This window comes from Mizuhopecten yessoensis, unplaced genomic scaffold, assembly GCF_002113885.1.
Source record: "Mizuhopecten yessoensis strain PY_sf001 unplaced genomic scaffold, ASM211388v2 scaffold8621, whole genome shotgun sequence".
In the NCBI taxonomy this organism is placed as follows: Eukaryota; Metazoa; Mollusca; class Bivalvia; order Pectinida; family Pectinidae; genus Mizuhopecten; species Mizuhopecten yessoensis.
Genome location: NW_018407639.1, coordinates 115,378 through 131,441, shown reverse-complemented (window position 1 = coordinate 131,441; position 16,064 = coordinate 115,378). Strand labels below are relative to the sequence as shown.

General features: G+C 37.2%; 1 protein-coding gene across 2 annotated transcripts in view; it reads left to right on the top strand.

The window, feature by feature from the left end:
• Window positions 1-16,064, top strand: part of LOC110456279 — a 43,616-nt gene that overhangs the window by 19,322 nt on the left and 8,230 nt on the right. The window contains exons 10-18 of one of the 2 annotated variants that reach the window (XM_021506911.1): window positions 3,052-3,252; window positions 3,503-3,658; window positions 4,257-4,415; window positions 4,946-5,076; window positions 7,921-9,980; window positions 11,052-11,215; window positions 11,570-11,752; window positions 14,297-14,416; window positions 15,190-15,277. In XM_021506911.1, the coding sequence (XP_021362586.1) occupies window positions 3,052-3,252; window positions 3,503-3,658; window positions 4,257-4,415; window positions 4,946-5,076; window positions 7,921-9,980; window positions 11,052-11,215; window positions 11,570-11,752; window positions 14,297-14,416; window positions 15,190-15,277 (3,262 nt within the window). Of the gene's footprint in view, window positions 1-3,051; window positions 3,253-3,502; window positions 3,659-4,256; window positions 4,416-4,945; window positions 5,077-7,920; window positions 10,026-11,051; window positions 11,216-11,569; window positions 11,753-14,296; window positions 14,417-15,189; window positions 15,278-16,064 lie in introns of both variants that reach the window. The other variant, XM_021506910.1, reaches the window with a different exon arrangement.

Sequence of the window (16,064 nt, the reverse complement as noted above, 5' to 3'; positions counted from 1 at the left end):
ATTTTGTTTTGTTTTTACTGGTACCTTTTTATGTACACATGTTTTACCACCTAAGGAATTAGATGTCTTAAGCCCCCATATGATGTGCTGTTATAAGTTGAATTTAATGTACATTTTGTTTATATTTAGTTCTGCTACCAAAGAGATTGACTTATTGAAATGTTTTTGAAACATTTTAATGAACTCCTCAGCTTTAATGCCTTATTTCTCACTATACAAGCTCATATTGCTATGCCTCCTATTTGTTTGAATATCATCTCTAAACATTATTGCTGGTGCAGAAATTATATGGTAACTATGTTCTATTTTAGGGGGGGAAAGCAATCAATATTACAACAGACAGGGATGGTTATTGATGGGAGAAAGGAGGATGAGAAATAGGAACTGTACCAACTCTCTCATACCTTTGAGGACTTCATGAACTTTTTCAAAAGGCTGCAAGAACTATACCAACAGTGACATGACATTTTGAAATCTGTCAGTTACTTTATAGAGGAGGAACCTCTGACTAAATCATTTTCTCTCAGACACATGAAAGCCGAGTCCACAGATCCTTCCATCAGCGAATAGTTCAAATGTAGTTCAAATGCTTTCCTCGCAAACTTTTCCTTAATGGAGAAGTCAGTGATCTTTACTTGGAACAGATTGAATCTGTGAATATTGATGCTGAAAGCCTGATGAATGTGATTGAACAGCCCCTACTTGATGCTGAAACCCTGATGAATGTGATTGAACACCCACTACTGACTAAGGGCACAAATGTTGGAAACAACGTTTGTTTTGATCAATATAACACTATGGGTGGTGGGAGCAAATTGGAAAAAAAATTAAAAGTATGTTTTTAAAGATAGAAATACTGGTCATGGCTTCCTTTTAGTTTTTGTCCAATGAATTAAAAGTCAACGCAAATGTTAAGTAGTAAAAGAAATGTAAGATCCCTGGTATACATTGTACTTTTAACAATGCTTATGATCAATATCAATAAAATAAAATAAAAGTTATAATATGTAACTTGATATTTGTTAACTTCGCTCGATTTTACTGTGTCCAACATTTGATATTAAATCTTGTGTGATATATGAGAGGGATAGCACACAAGATTGTATCAATGTCAATGAAAGCAATTATTTCTTAAGTTTTCAACCATATTTCTTGAAACTTCATTTCTAAATTTCATACATCAATTGTTCAAGACAGTTTTAAGGTCAATTTCATTCAGTCAAGGTGAAGGCTACAGCTTCACAACCTGTTCATGTACATGTGACAGAGAAATTGTCAGTGCATTCCTAACTAAGTATTCAAACCAAATTTTATAAACCTTGATCCATCATTCTCAACATTAAATCATGCACTACCTGTTTGCATATACACAAGCAACCTCAACTTTCAATAAGTCCTGTTGTCAACATTTGTTGCACAATGCTATCAGTTCTGAAACCAACAATCATGACAACTGTAATAACATAGTATGTGTTCTAGCTGGTACATTTGCAGTACTCTTTTGAAATGTATTTGAAATTAATATGTGCATCTTATTTCAAATGCTAGCCTATGAAGATGATAAAGCTGAACATATGCTATAAAGTTGTTGTTTTCTTTGTGAAGAATTTATGCAATGGAAATAGAGGGAAAATAATGTAACTCTCCTAATCTTGTGTGTGTGTGTGAGTATGTATGTTTATATTTTGTTTATCTTATTCAATATTGAAACATACAACAATGTATCATATTGAATTAGAGTGCTTTTTATATTATTTGTTCATGGGAACACAGATTCAAAATAGTTCCATTTTTCATAAGAAGAGACCTTTTCACTGCAGTGAATATGTAAAACACTTTATTTAAAAGTTTTTCAAAATTATTGAGAGACTTGTAAATTTATGGGTAGCAGTAATCCACTTGCTTATCCACAATTTAGTTTCGGCAAGTAAACATCCTTATAAATATTGTTCTGTAACAATATACACTGACTGATGCAAAATTGAAACTTGAACAAAATTCACACGTATTAAAAAGCATGCCAACCCTGGTCGATGTGCACACTTTACAAGATAACTTGCTTGAATATATATTGATCAATATACAAACTTAGACGATAAGTTCAAAGTTGAGTGAAATCCATGCCTAATTAATTAGCATACTGTACTCTGATTGGTCAATGGTTTTATGCCAAGTAACTTTGTTAGATAAGGCAAGGGTTGATATCTTATTCAACAACAAAGGCAAAGTTCAAAGATGTTCACAATCTGTGCATAATCTATTCAATGGTTTAAAATAATCAGGTATTGGTCAAAGGGGTAAATGCCAGTTTCAGTTTTTAATGTTCTATGAAATACATTGTATGGACAAAGGGAAGCAATTCCTAATTCCTATGCAAATTAATTATCCAAAGGTTTAAAATGATATATTCTAGAGGAAACTTGGTACCCCTCTTCTTACAAACCTATAAAGATATACTGTACACACAAGAAGAATAACTTCACAGTGGTACACTTTTACATAAAACTTTGATTCATAACAAATTAACAGTAAATCCTTCTGTACAATATGATGGGAACTTCGTCTTTATTTTGTTGTCCATTCCAATATTTTTTGTTGTCCATTCCAAAAATAATATATATATATCTTTTGCCTTAGCTTTCAGTACTTTCAGTACTTTGATTTTCATTTCGACTCTTTTTAAGGAGTTATGGCCCTTTGTTAAAAATCTTTGTCATGACAACTTTTCCTTAAGAAATTGGACAATTTCAGCATTACTGGTTTATCTCGGCTAAAAACATTCGGTATGTAAGTATGTTTTGGCATGAAGAGGTAGTACAGGAAGTATATCAGTGACCTGTATACTTAAATAAGTGTACAGCTCGGTCAATAAAGAAATCATTACTGGTGGGAGACTATGGATTGCTTTGCAAAGCTTTGTCTTAGTAAGCCATTAGCTTACAGTTCTGGTTTATATAGCAGCGGGGGTTATTAGTTAGCCTATGGCTTACAGTTCTAGTTTAGAACAGTTTTGAGGATGAGTGAGCCAGTTTTAAATATTTTCTTTTTCAGGAGGTCCCACATCTGTGGACAAGGTCCTGTCTTGAGGACAAGGAAACAAAGATCGGAGAGGATTTCTACGTGTCCAGTCTAATGCCCCCAGTAGAGGTGTCCAAGGCTGTCATGGGAACCAAGATAAGGAGAATGTCGGAAATCCCAGGGCGGAGGAGATCGGTGTCGACTAGCCACCAAGAAGAGCTGGTGTATTGTAAGGTAACACTTTATTTACAATCTGTAACCGTCTCCCTCAATCAGTTTTATCAAATTGTTGTGTCTCCCGCCCATTGAGAAGATAAACAAAAAGTGACTAACATTCTATGTTGATATTCCTCCTCCCAAACTGCTAGGCAGATTTCAACCTGATTTCCAAAACACCCAGGGGAGTAAGTCAAGGACTGTGAGCATCTTGTTTATGTTCAGTTTGTGCTGTAGTTTACATTGCTACGGGGTTTTTTTGGGACAGAATGATGGTGATGTGATGGTTCAGAAGGACAACTTCATTGCCTCCACTCAAACAGCTATAGTGTTGGCTGAGCTAGCCGCCAGTGGTGAGGAGGAAGAACTGGAGACTTCTGTCCACTGTAGCGGCTTCTGTCCGGAGACAACCATTAAGATCAAGGTCAGTTTTATCAGGCTGAATGTAAAATCACACATTTTGTCACAATATTAAGTAGAAAAACTGCACCATTTTTAGTGTACCGGGCCAAAAGGGGAAGGTGCAGTGTCTGATGTCTGTCCGTATTTGGCCAATGGGATGAAGGGCTATGGAATCTTAATTCCCATCCTTAACAAATGACTAGATATCTGATCTCCTAACACATTTACAGTGTCACAAATCAAATTGGATTTTTTTTCTTGTTGAAGAAAATATTTCCACATTAAACATGTACATCAGGAATGATTTAAATGAAGGACACCTGCACTGGTAGAGAAGTTACTGTGTAATCGGGGGTAGTGATATTTGTGAAGGTAGAGAAGAGTTTAAGTTGAGACAGACAACAGCTTTGAGATCATTAGTGTTCCATAAATAGATTACAAGGTCTACCTTTTTCAAAAAACAATGATACAACAGTAATTAATTTCATTTTTGTCACATCTGAAAAATTACAGAATATCACAGTGCAAGTGATTTTGTAACAATTTAAAATACATAGTAGCATGCTTTACCCTGTTCTTACTAGGGCTCTTTCTAGCATGCTTTACCCTGTTCTTACTAGGGCTCTTTCCAGAGTGAGGCAGGCAGAGGTCTGCAGACAGCCATGTTAGGCCTGGTCAATGACCAGTCGGGGAGTGACGTTACCATCATTGTACAGGACAATCAGGAAGTATATGCCCACACTCTTATTTTAAACCACAGATGTCCTGCCCTCCTTCAGGTAAGATCCAGGTTGTGTTTAGAATCAACTTTGTTCTGAAATGTCTGTGAACTGTTTGATTGTTTGCTGAATGCTCCCGTCATCTGGGCCTCTATCTTGGGTCATCAGACATTTTCTGTGAACATTCCAGTTTACAGTTCTAAACCAACCCAAGAAGTGTAGCAGGAAAAGGGTGATCTGTTCATTGTTAAATATTATGTCGTTTTAAAATCAACAAAACACGTCATTCTCTACTTGTCCCCATTGCTATTGACTATATGCTATTGGCTATATGCTATATGATATTGGCTATATGCTATATGCTATTGGCTATATGCTATTGGCTATATGCTATTTGCCATTGCTCTGAAGTTTTCACTTTTTGACAAAGATCATATTCTCAGTTAAAGATAGATTTGTTCAAATTTCAAATGTTTTGTTAAAGTTTTTATATTTATGATAAAAAGTTTAATAAATTTAATTGTAAAATTTAGTCTCAGATTTACAAATTCACTAAGTTCAATACAGTTCTGTACAAATTTAATTTACAGCTGAAACAGGACTCCCAGATAGTGTTGGAAGTGTCCTTTGATGTGATGTTGGTTATTCTCAAATATGTTTATGCTGGTCACATCTCGTTGTGTTGGAGTAACGTTGACAAAGCCAGGGCTCTATCGAAAAGGTAACACGACAGACTACACAGAGAGTCATTAATATACCTACAGATAACGTTCTGACAAAAACATATTGTCACAGAATGGGGTCATTACAGAGTGGCTTCCCTTGTTTAGAAATTTACACTTCAGAACTTTAAGCCTATATTTAGCCGATTATTGACCTTTTGTTCATTTTTGATACCATAGTTTGTCGGGAGAGTACCTTCCCTAATATTCCACCTAACCAAACTTAGTATTCTTCCTTATCTTGGGAATACCTCATGCTAGAGTATACAAAGACTTATGACCTTTTATTATTTTGATATGGAAGTGGATTTGAATTTATCCATTTTTAAGCCACTCTTGGCGAAAGCCGAGCGGCTTGTTAATTCTGTCCAGAGAACAAAATGACAGACCCACTTTCGTTCGGGGTGCGTGCGCATAATTCAGTCTTGCATGCTTCCGCTATTTTGTTTCGTTATCGTAAATAGAAAGTAGAATCTCTGACACTCACATGTGGGTTACATAAAGTCTTCTGATACTCTTCTCCAAATAATAATCCATACTTTAAATAATTGCTGAAAACAAAATGTTTATCTCCGGTGCATTCTACGAGTGTTGTGGTGGTGAAATTCGTGCACTGGGTTTGAGCATTTTAGCAACTCGGATTGAGGTCTGAGGAGGTTTATGCGTGTGAAACACATGATTCGAAAAAGCACTTGTGAAGCCTGTCAAGCATTGACGCTGTCTGTAGAAGGAAGAAGTAAATATATATACTTATAAACCGTATGAGTGATGAAGTATAACCTTTATTTTGATGTTTCAAACGGGAACGTAATATGACATATCGTGCTTAGGTTGATAACGGTAATGGCTCTTGAGACAAGACGATATATGTGAACTGTGTATGCTTATCAAACATTTCTGTAACACAGCATGCTTTTTCTGGTGTATTTAATTATGCAAATGTAACAATTTAAGAACATGACACAACTGCCGCTACTGTTTGACAAGAATTCGCGCCGTGTCAAAATATTATCCAATCTGGTGTAAAGGAAATAACTCTTACGTTGGTAAAGTCGTATTGAGAGATATAATTCAAATATATTCCAAGAACATTTGTGAGATTTTGTATATTCAATGACAGTAAATAAAGTCACTGCATATATTAATAATTATTATTGATATGAATAAAAAATAAATTAAATTAAAAGGAGTACGATGTCTCTTTTCTCCATGCATGTTTTCCCACTACTGTTAATTATCTTTCATTTCACAAGCACAAATGCACCTATTCTTTATTGTCCATTCACCGATTGCCATTATGCACGTAAATGCTCATGTCACATCATCGGAGGATGCTAATTAATGAAAATTATAACAATGAGGCACACTTAAAGAGGGTGAAAAAAGAGGAGAGGGAGAAATGTTTTTAAGGCATCATTTAAGAGGTGATTGATTTTGGAAATTCCAAAGGAAACATCATCACATGACCTGATTTTCAATTAGCAGAATACAGAACAAATATCTGAGGTATTATAGTGGATATTGATGCTCAATGTGTTACTGAAGCAATCAAATTTAAAGTGGTGAGCGGCTTTAATGTCACACTGACATAATTCTAGTTTATTTAGTAAAGGTGAATATGTTAGAATGGTAAAATGTTTTATACACAGTTTAATTTAAGGAACACTTGTAGCTTATTGGCCCATTGTCATTAGATGGTAGTATGTTGACACGACAACAACACAACACAGATATCAGATGTGTTTAATCGTGTTGACATGACAACACAACACAGATATCAGATGTGTTTAATCGTGTTGACACAACAACACAACACAATTATCAGATGTGTTAAGTCGTGTTGACATGACAACAACACAACACAGATAGCAGATGTGTTAAATCATGTTGACACAACAACACAACACAGATATCAGATGTGTTAAATCATGTTGACATGACAACAACACAACACTGATAGCAGATGTGTTTAATCGTGTTGACACAACAACACAACACAGATATCAGATGTGTTAAATCGTGTTGACATGACAACAACACAACACAGATATCAGATGTGTTTAATCGTGTTGACAAAACAACACAACACAGATATCAGATGTGTTTAATCGTGTTGACATGACAACAACACAACACAGATATCAGATGTGTTTAATCGTGTTGATGACACAACAACACAACACTGATAGCAGATGTGTTTAATCATGTTGACATGACAACAACACAACACTGATAGCAGATGTGTTTAATAATGTTGACATGACAACAACACAACACAGATATCAGATGTGTTAAATCATGTTGACATGACAACAACACAACACAGATATCAGATGTGTTTAATCGGGTTGACATGACAACAACACAACACAGATATCAGATGTGTTTAATCGTGTTGACATGACAACAACACAACACAGAAATCAATTTCTATGATGTGGTATTGTCCTGTCAATATAAATAGAGGTGAAAGTACTAGGGAACCACTATGAAAGTCTTTGTTTTATTTCTTTTATGTATATACTCTTAAGAGAAATTTGCTTCTTTATGTTAAGATAACTACAAGTGATACATGGATTATAATTGCATTAATCTGACTTAATTTTATGCTTTATTCAGTTGGTTGAGAAGTGTTCTAATTCGTGTATCAGGTTAGGAAAATTGTTTTGTTTGTATATGGGGGTAGCTGTGTTGAGGTGGGGGACCATGGATCACAATACTTTGCCTTGTTAAATGATGGTTGTTCCCCTGTGTGAGGAAGGACCAGGACATTACCAGTTGGTTTCAAACAGCCTTGTTCATCACATTTTCACATGATCACCAATTTATTTTTATTTATTCAGACTAGAACTTGATGAACTGACAAAGATCTGTGAGGAAGTTTTAGCACAGGATTCTACTGAAATGGACAACACGTTAGCTGGTCACCAGGACAACACGTTAGCTGGTCACCAGGACAACCACAGTCGTCTTGATACTATTAAAAACCGCCAATCAGATGTAGACAGAATTTTAAACAATGTTTGGGGGGAGTCTTCTGAGGACGACGATCCAGAGACTTGTCATGAGAGTTCAGCTGAGGCGAGTCCTACTAAAAGCTGGCGTAATACGACAGATGAAGAATACGGTGATATTACATCTCCTCCGGCACGGACTATTACATCTCCTCTGGCACGGACTATTACATCTCCTCCGGCACGGACTATTACATCTCCTCTGGCACGGACTCAAAATACAGTAAAGAATCATTCCGGTGAGAATGAATATCGTGGAAAATCAACACTTGTTGTAAAAGATTCAGGGAAGAGCCCCTCAAATAATACACAATGTCCTCGTGCATGTGAATATGGAGTCAAGGGAGATAACTCCGATAGAAATCAAGAAGAACTTCAGCAGGAAATAAACAATTTCTTCCAGGATGACAGCTTTGACATGACCTGTGACATTCAGAAGGATGAGACTGAGGACACAACAACTCAACCTTTGACTTCCAAGAGCAAGAACAGAAATATTATCTTTGAGGACAATGAGGTGGCACTGTTTACTGCTAGTGAAAGTTCATCATCTTTAGGCAGTGTTTCTCCCAACGTCAGTCTTCAGGACAGGGAAACTGATTTGTCAGGTCAGCCCAGTGTTAGAGATACAGGTATGGAAGACAGCAGTTGTTACCGACAAACAAAACAAATAATGAAAGAAAAGGCGAAAGAGGCTGACATCATCATCAGCAGTGATGAAAGTGAGGATGAAATAAATGAAGATCAGAGTCCTATAAATGACTTTGATGAGAAGAATGAGACAAGACAGTTATATCCACAAGTACAGCAGTGTAAGACTAAACTCCTACAAAACAGCAAGTCAACAAGTCGGGTATGGGACCCTGCAATAAACGTGTCAATCGAAGACGATCAGTTGGTCAGTATGGGATCTTCTCCTCCAAGGTCGTTTCGACAGGCAGAGGAAAATTCTCCTATCCGACTCAGCCCAGATCTGATTGAAGACGATGTTGCTGAGGATAGCTTTCTTTTATTATCCTCCCCATCTAAAAAAAGGAAGAGGGCTGCCAGAAAAAAAAATACCAAAGTAAAATCACCTGTGGTTGTTGTCAAATCTCCGGAAAAGACAGAATCTTTTTATTCAGACACCCCAGTATCTACCCCAGTATCTAACGCTGAAACGTCTGGGTTAGATTTATTTGGTAGTCCTTCACCTTGCAACAAACGAAGGAAAACAGATTCCCCAAGAAAGCTACGACAGGATGCTAGTTATTTAGATGACAGAACAAGGTTTTCTAAGAGTTCCAAATCTCTCAATCTCTCACCAAAATCTATTTCTCCCAGGAACTTAACATCGAATGAATTGGAAAACAACTCGCCTACTTTTTCTCATTCACAGAAGCATGGCACAAGAAAATTATTTGTATCGGAACAACGATTTGATTCCAATAAACCTGATCAACCATTTGAACCCTGTAAATCTAAATTGGATCCATCACAAGAATTGAACACCGGAAAAGATGTTCTGAACTTAAGCATGGGAGTGATGTCATCAGGACAGACTGATAGGCATGTTGATGGTGATGTCGAGTGTATAGGGGATAATCTCCAGAACATACCACACGGCTCTCCCATATTCCATGCAAAGATGAAAAAGAAATGGAAGTTTACAAAAACAAATATTCACAATGCACAAACGGAAACTAGTCCCGAAAAAATGAAGGTTCTGTCATTGAATACAGAACTGACAGGATCGTCTACTGGAGGTCCAGAACACCAGGCTGTGTGGATAGAGGTGTCACCTGTGAAACTGTCTCAGGAAAATAGCCCTGTTGTCAACAGAACGGCTCTAGACATTGATCAGGGAAATAGCCCTGTTGTCAACAGAACGGCTCTAGACATTGATCAGGGAATTAGCCCTGTTGTCAACAGAACGGCTCTAGACATTGATCAGGGTAGGTTTTATACTGTTATCAGTTTTGTTATTGTTGTATTTAGGAAACTTGTGTTAATATTGTGACAATCTTCATTGCAGTTAAATCATAAAATCAAAATTACTTTGAAGCAAAAATATCTAGCATCAAGTATACATGTATGTTTATCCTTTTCATACCTTAAAATATTTCTAAAACAGTTTTATCAAATAGGACTCAATATACTGTATTGCAGGGAAATTTTCGCTGTAGTAAGATTTTCACCTCTTTCGCCCTCTGTAACAAAGGCAAACTTATATCATTACAGTGAAAATAAGTAAACAGTATAATATACATAGTAATTCAATGTGGAGTGCGAAATTAGCACTAAGCAAAAATGATTTTCCTGGAAAGTTTGACTTGTCGAAAATTTCACAGTATACAGTGCTTCAAACAGCATTAACAAAAGGAAATGATTAAACTTTAATATTATTAAAATAGCTTCATCAAAAGTTTGTTATACAAAAATGACTAAGCTATGAATTATCAAAGGTTTATTATACAGGAACTGATTAACTATGAACAGCATCAAAACAAAGGTTTATTAAACAGAAAGTAGAGAGAAATCATAGGGTATTAGATATATAGTTTGAGGTAACTAATGTTAAAGTACTTGGATACCTTGTATACTATGTTTTATCTTTGTCTCGGAACTATCAGATACAAGATTTTGACAGTCTTCATACTCAGATGTGTGTGACATGTGTGACATGTGTGACATGTGTGAAATGTGTGACGTGCGTGACATGTGTGATGTGTGTGACATGTGTGACATGTGTTACATGTGTGACGTGTGTGATGTGTGTGACATGTGTGACGTGCGTGACATGTGTGACATGTGTGACGTGCGTGACATGTGTGATGTGTGTGACATGCGTGACATGTGTTACATGTGTGACATGTGTGACGTGTGTGACGTGCGTGATGTGTGTGACGTGTGACATGCGTGACGTGTGATATGTGTGACATGTGTGACATGAAGTGTTTTCTGAATGCTGTGTGTTTTAGATATGTCCATTCCGAGGGATGTCTGGGACGACTTTGATGACAGTGGGGCAGGGTTCGTTGGAACAGGTGACATTTCCTCTGTGACCTCGACCTCTGTGACCCCGACCTCTGTGACCCCAAAGGGACATTATTCCTTTTCTAACAAGGATGAAAGTGAGGCGAAGGTCAGTATCTCTTTGTCTCTCACGATTCTTGGAATTTTGTAAAGGAAAGCTTAAGAACCTTATCAAAAGAAAGCACACAATTTTTCTGTAAATTTCTGAGAAACTCATGCTGTGGCTCTGTTGTCCATTGAATTTAAAAAATATCTCAACTGACTTTGTCGCATGAGTTTAAAGAAATGCCTTGACGAACAAAATAATATTTTCTGATTGTCACTGTTTTTACTCAATACTTGAATGAACTGTAACAGATATATATATTGTTGAGGTCAATATCACATCCTCAGGTCCATATAACCATACATTTATCAAAGTAAAAAGTCCTTAATTTGAAATTATGCTTACATCTTGTTCTAGATAAATTCAAACATTCACCAATCTCCTGCCGTGCAGACACCTAATTTTCCCAGGCACCTTGAGAAAACTCCAGGTTATTTACGGGACACAGCTCCAACAGAAGACTTTGACGAGAGTTTTGTTTGGGGAGAAGATAATGTGTCACTGAGGGCTGACAGGGAACCAGGCGGTCAAGCTAAGATGGTCAGTGTACCAGAATTCTTTTACATTCAGCATTGAAAAATTCAGCCGTCACAAGACATTTTGATGCCACTTTGAGTCAAATCATGTGCTCAGTACAGAATTATACTTTGAAACATCAGCTAGGCAATAGCCAGATATCATGTTATCTGAGGAGCAAGTTGTAGTTCCCCAGTTCCTAGTACCTTCCCCTATCTTAGTTACTGATCCCTTCCCCTATCTTGGTTCCTGATACCTTCCCCTATCTTAGTTCCTGATACCTTCCCCTATCTTGGTTTTTGATACCTTTCCCTATCTTGGTTTCTGATACCTTCCCCTATCTTGGTTTCTGATACCTTCCCCTATCTTGGTTCCTGATACCTTCCCCTATCTTGGTTTCTGTAACCAATCCCTATCTTGGTTCCTGATACCTTCCCCTATCTTGGTTCCTGATACCTTCCCCTATCTTGGTTCATGGAACCATCCCCTATCTTAGTTCCTGATACCTTCCCCTATCTTGGTTCCTGATCCCTTCCCCTATCTTGGTTCCTGATACCTTCCCCTATCTTGGTTCCTGATACCTTTCCCTATCTTGGTTCCTGATACCTCCTCCTATCTTGGTTCCTGATACCTTCCCCTATCTTGGTTCCTGATACCTTCCCCTATCTTGGTTCCTGATACCTTCCCCTATCTTGGTTCATGATACCATCCCCTATCTTAGGTCCTGATACCTTCCCCTATCTTGGTTATTGTTTCCTTCTGTCATCCTGCTTGCCAATACCTTCTATTGTCCTGGTTACCCCTGTTTGTCATTATCTTTCCTTGAACTGCAGGTTGCCAATTTTTCTTTCTTTAGTTCTTGTTGCCAATAGAATCTCTTGTTCTAGCTGCCATTTACTTTACCTTTCCTGGTTGTTGGTACCATCCCTTGTTCTAGCTGCCATTAACTTTACCTTTCCTGGTTGTCGGTACCATCCTTTGTTCTAGCTGTCATTAACTTTACCTTTCCTGGTTGTTGGTACAATCCCTTGTTCTAGCTGCCATTAACTTTACCTTTCCTGGTTTTCGGTACCATCCTTTGTTCTAGCTTTCATTAACTTTACCTTTCCTTGTTGTCGGTACCATCCTTTGTTCTAGCTGCCATTACCTTTACCTTTTCTGGTTGTTGGTACCTCCCCTTGTTCTCCCTGCCATTAACTTAACCTTTCCTGGTTGTTAGTACCATCTCTTGTTCTAGCTGCCATTAACTTTATCTTTCGTGGTTTATGTTGATACCATCCCATCCTGTCCAGTTTGAAATGGACTTTTAGAGCGAACTGTTTCTAATTTGCCTTACCAGGAGGAGGTACAGACCTCTAGGCGATATGCTCCTATGAGGTCATGAAGTCAGGATTGGCACTCCGTCTATCAGACCACAATCACTTTGTCTGGGTATATCTTACTGCCGGTCCTTTTTAGCTGACCTGTCTGTAGGGCAAATGAGCTTATGCCATGGTGCGGTGTCCTTCGTCTGTCAACTTTTTAATTTAAACAACTTCTTCTCAGTAACCAAAAGGCCTAGGATGATGATGATATTTGGCCAGTAGCATGCTGGGATGAAGGGATACCAAGTTTGTTCAAATGAATGACTTTCATCCATTTTCAATGTCACATGGGTCAAATATGTTTAAATCTTTCAACGATTTCTTCTGAATAACCAAAAGGCCCAGGGCGATGTTTTTGGCCAATAACATGCTGTGATGAAGGGCTACCAAGTTTGTTCAAATGAATGACCTGGCTTATATTCAAGGTCACAGGGGTCAAATATGTTGAAAACTGAACTTCTGAATAAGGTCCAGGGTAATGATATTTGGCCAGAAGCATGCTCGGATGAAAGGCTATGAGTCCGTTCAACTTAATGTCCTTGTTTGATTTTCAAGGTCACAGTTGTCACATGTTTAAATCTTTTAATAGATTCTTTTGAATCAAACACTGATATTTTGCCTGTAGCTGTATTTTAGTCCACTTTTAAGATTACAACTGTGAGATTAATACCAGGTGAGTGATTCAGGCCCATTGTGGCTCTTGTTTACCTACAATGGCCTTACTGCGTCCCATTATATACAGAGTCCATTTTTATCTCATTCACCCCTGAAATTTCATATTGAACTACTTTAACTTTTGAATTGGAAGAGTTCAAATGTGTCTTCAGGGGTGAATAAGTTAATAACATTGTCTGTCTGGAACGCAACTTATGTATACCTATGTATCTTAGGATGTTTGTTTTCAGTCTGAATAACAGTATCATACTGACTACATCTTTGACTGACGGGGGACTATGGATCCCTCACATGCTTGTGACGTACTTGGCCTCTTTCTAACAGTAAAACAATGCTATGAAAATGTTGTTGAGGTCATAAAAAAATCTTAGATAACTCTGATTATAAAAAAATATACATGTGACCAAACATTGGCTTTTATTTATAGGGAAATGTAAATGGTTGACAGAATAGAGAGATGTTCAATAATTATATTTAGACATCAATGTAGGGATTGGTAATGAAGTGTTTATCTTTGTAAATATTTCAGTTGTTCAAGACTCCAACTGTATGTAATCAACAGAAGGCTGCGATGGCTAAACCATGGAAACCACCCTCTCCCTTTACTCCGATGCCTCGGTACGACGGCATGAACACGCCACAGCTTAAGGTAGGGAAGATCCTTACAACCAAATATCATGACCAGTAGCATAGTGGATAAACTCTTTGCTAAATGATCTAGAGGTCTGGGACCCCTTCCCCATGGCTGAGATGCTTTGGTGAAAAAATGATTATAAAATAATTATAATACTATGAAATATGTTACTGTTCTATTTACTCTTTTCTATAGTAAATTAGGTCAAAGGTCAAATAGGTGCCAACTTTTCAGGAACATCTTGTCCGGGCTGTAATTTTTTAACCATTAAAGATATCTTGATGAAACTTGCAGTATAACTGCATCACCCATAGACGGTGTACAGTGCACTGTCATTAGGTCACTGTGACCTTGACCTTAAGGTGAAAGGTCAAATATGTGCAAAGTTTTCAGGAAAATCTTGTCCGGGTCGTAACGTTTCAACCGTTAAAGGGGAGTTCGTGCTTCGTTCCCACAAAGTTACTTCATATTTATGTATGTCAAGAATCTGACGAAACTCGGTCAATAGTTATGTTAACCCAAGACAAAGGTTACTGCTTAGTTGAACAAAATTTGCGCATGTTATTGGAAGGTGAATATTGTTTTGCCACTGTGGTACACTTGTGTTGATATGCTTATCTAACATAATTTGAATTGGTATAGAAATATTGATAGGTAGTGCACTGGACATGTTCAGAATTGTTAGTGAATATCGTTGTCATTTAATAAAACCAAACCAAAAATGCCCAGTATTTAGGAGAAGTGGTTTTGTAAAATTTGAACACAAAAACGTTTTATTTTCTGTACAGCGAGCGGTAAACAAGATTGGTGTGCGCCCTGTAGGTAAGAAGAGGATGGTTGCTTTGTTAAAGGATGTCTACGATAAAACTCACCAATGTAAGTGTTCCATTACAGATAACCGTGTAAATCGCCTTCAGATAACCTCAATCATTTCTTTACTCAGGAGCCTCTTGATGAATTCAAGAGGCTGGATCATCAAAATTGAAAAAAGAAAATATTTTTTAAAGAGAAAGAGAGAAGACTGATTATTGAAAGTATTAGCAATGGAGAATCAAATTTAATGATATATGTTTGTATGAGAAATAAAATAAATTATAGAAAATTAGGGAAGTACCTTAGGAAGTCACCACTGGTTTTCAAATAAAAAGCCCCTGAAGCACATTTACTTAACAAGTGTTTCGCTCTATATGGTTACACTGTACATATGATTGACTTCCACATCAACTAAAAAAAAATCAAATTTGGATTCCCTTTTTAGGTCACCGGAGTTTTACTCAGTTGACCTATATTTGGATTCCCTTTTTAGGTCACCGGAGTTTTACTCAGATGACCTATATTTGGATTCCCTTTTTAGGTCACCGGATTTTTACTCAGTTGACCTATATTTGGATTCCCTTTTTAGGTCACCAGAGTTTTACTCAGTTGACCTATATTTGGATTCCCTTTTTAGGTCACCGGAGTTCTACTCAGATGACCTATATTTGGATTCCCTTTTTAGGTCACCGGAGTTTTACTCAGATGACCTACATTGCAATTGCTTTTCCGTTGTTGTCGTGCATCGTGCATAAACATTCACTTTTTCGACATCTCCTTAGATACCCTCTGTCAGATTTTGATGAAACTTGGTGCTTATCATAAGGCCATGGTAGGGATCAGAATGTAT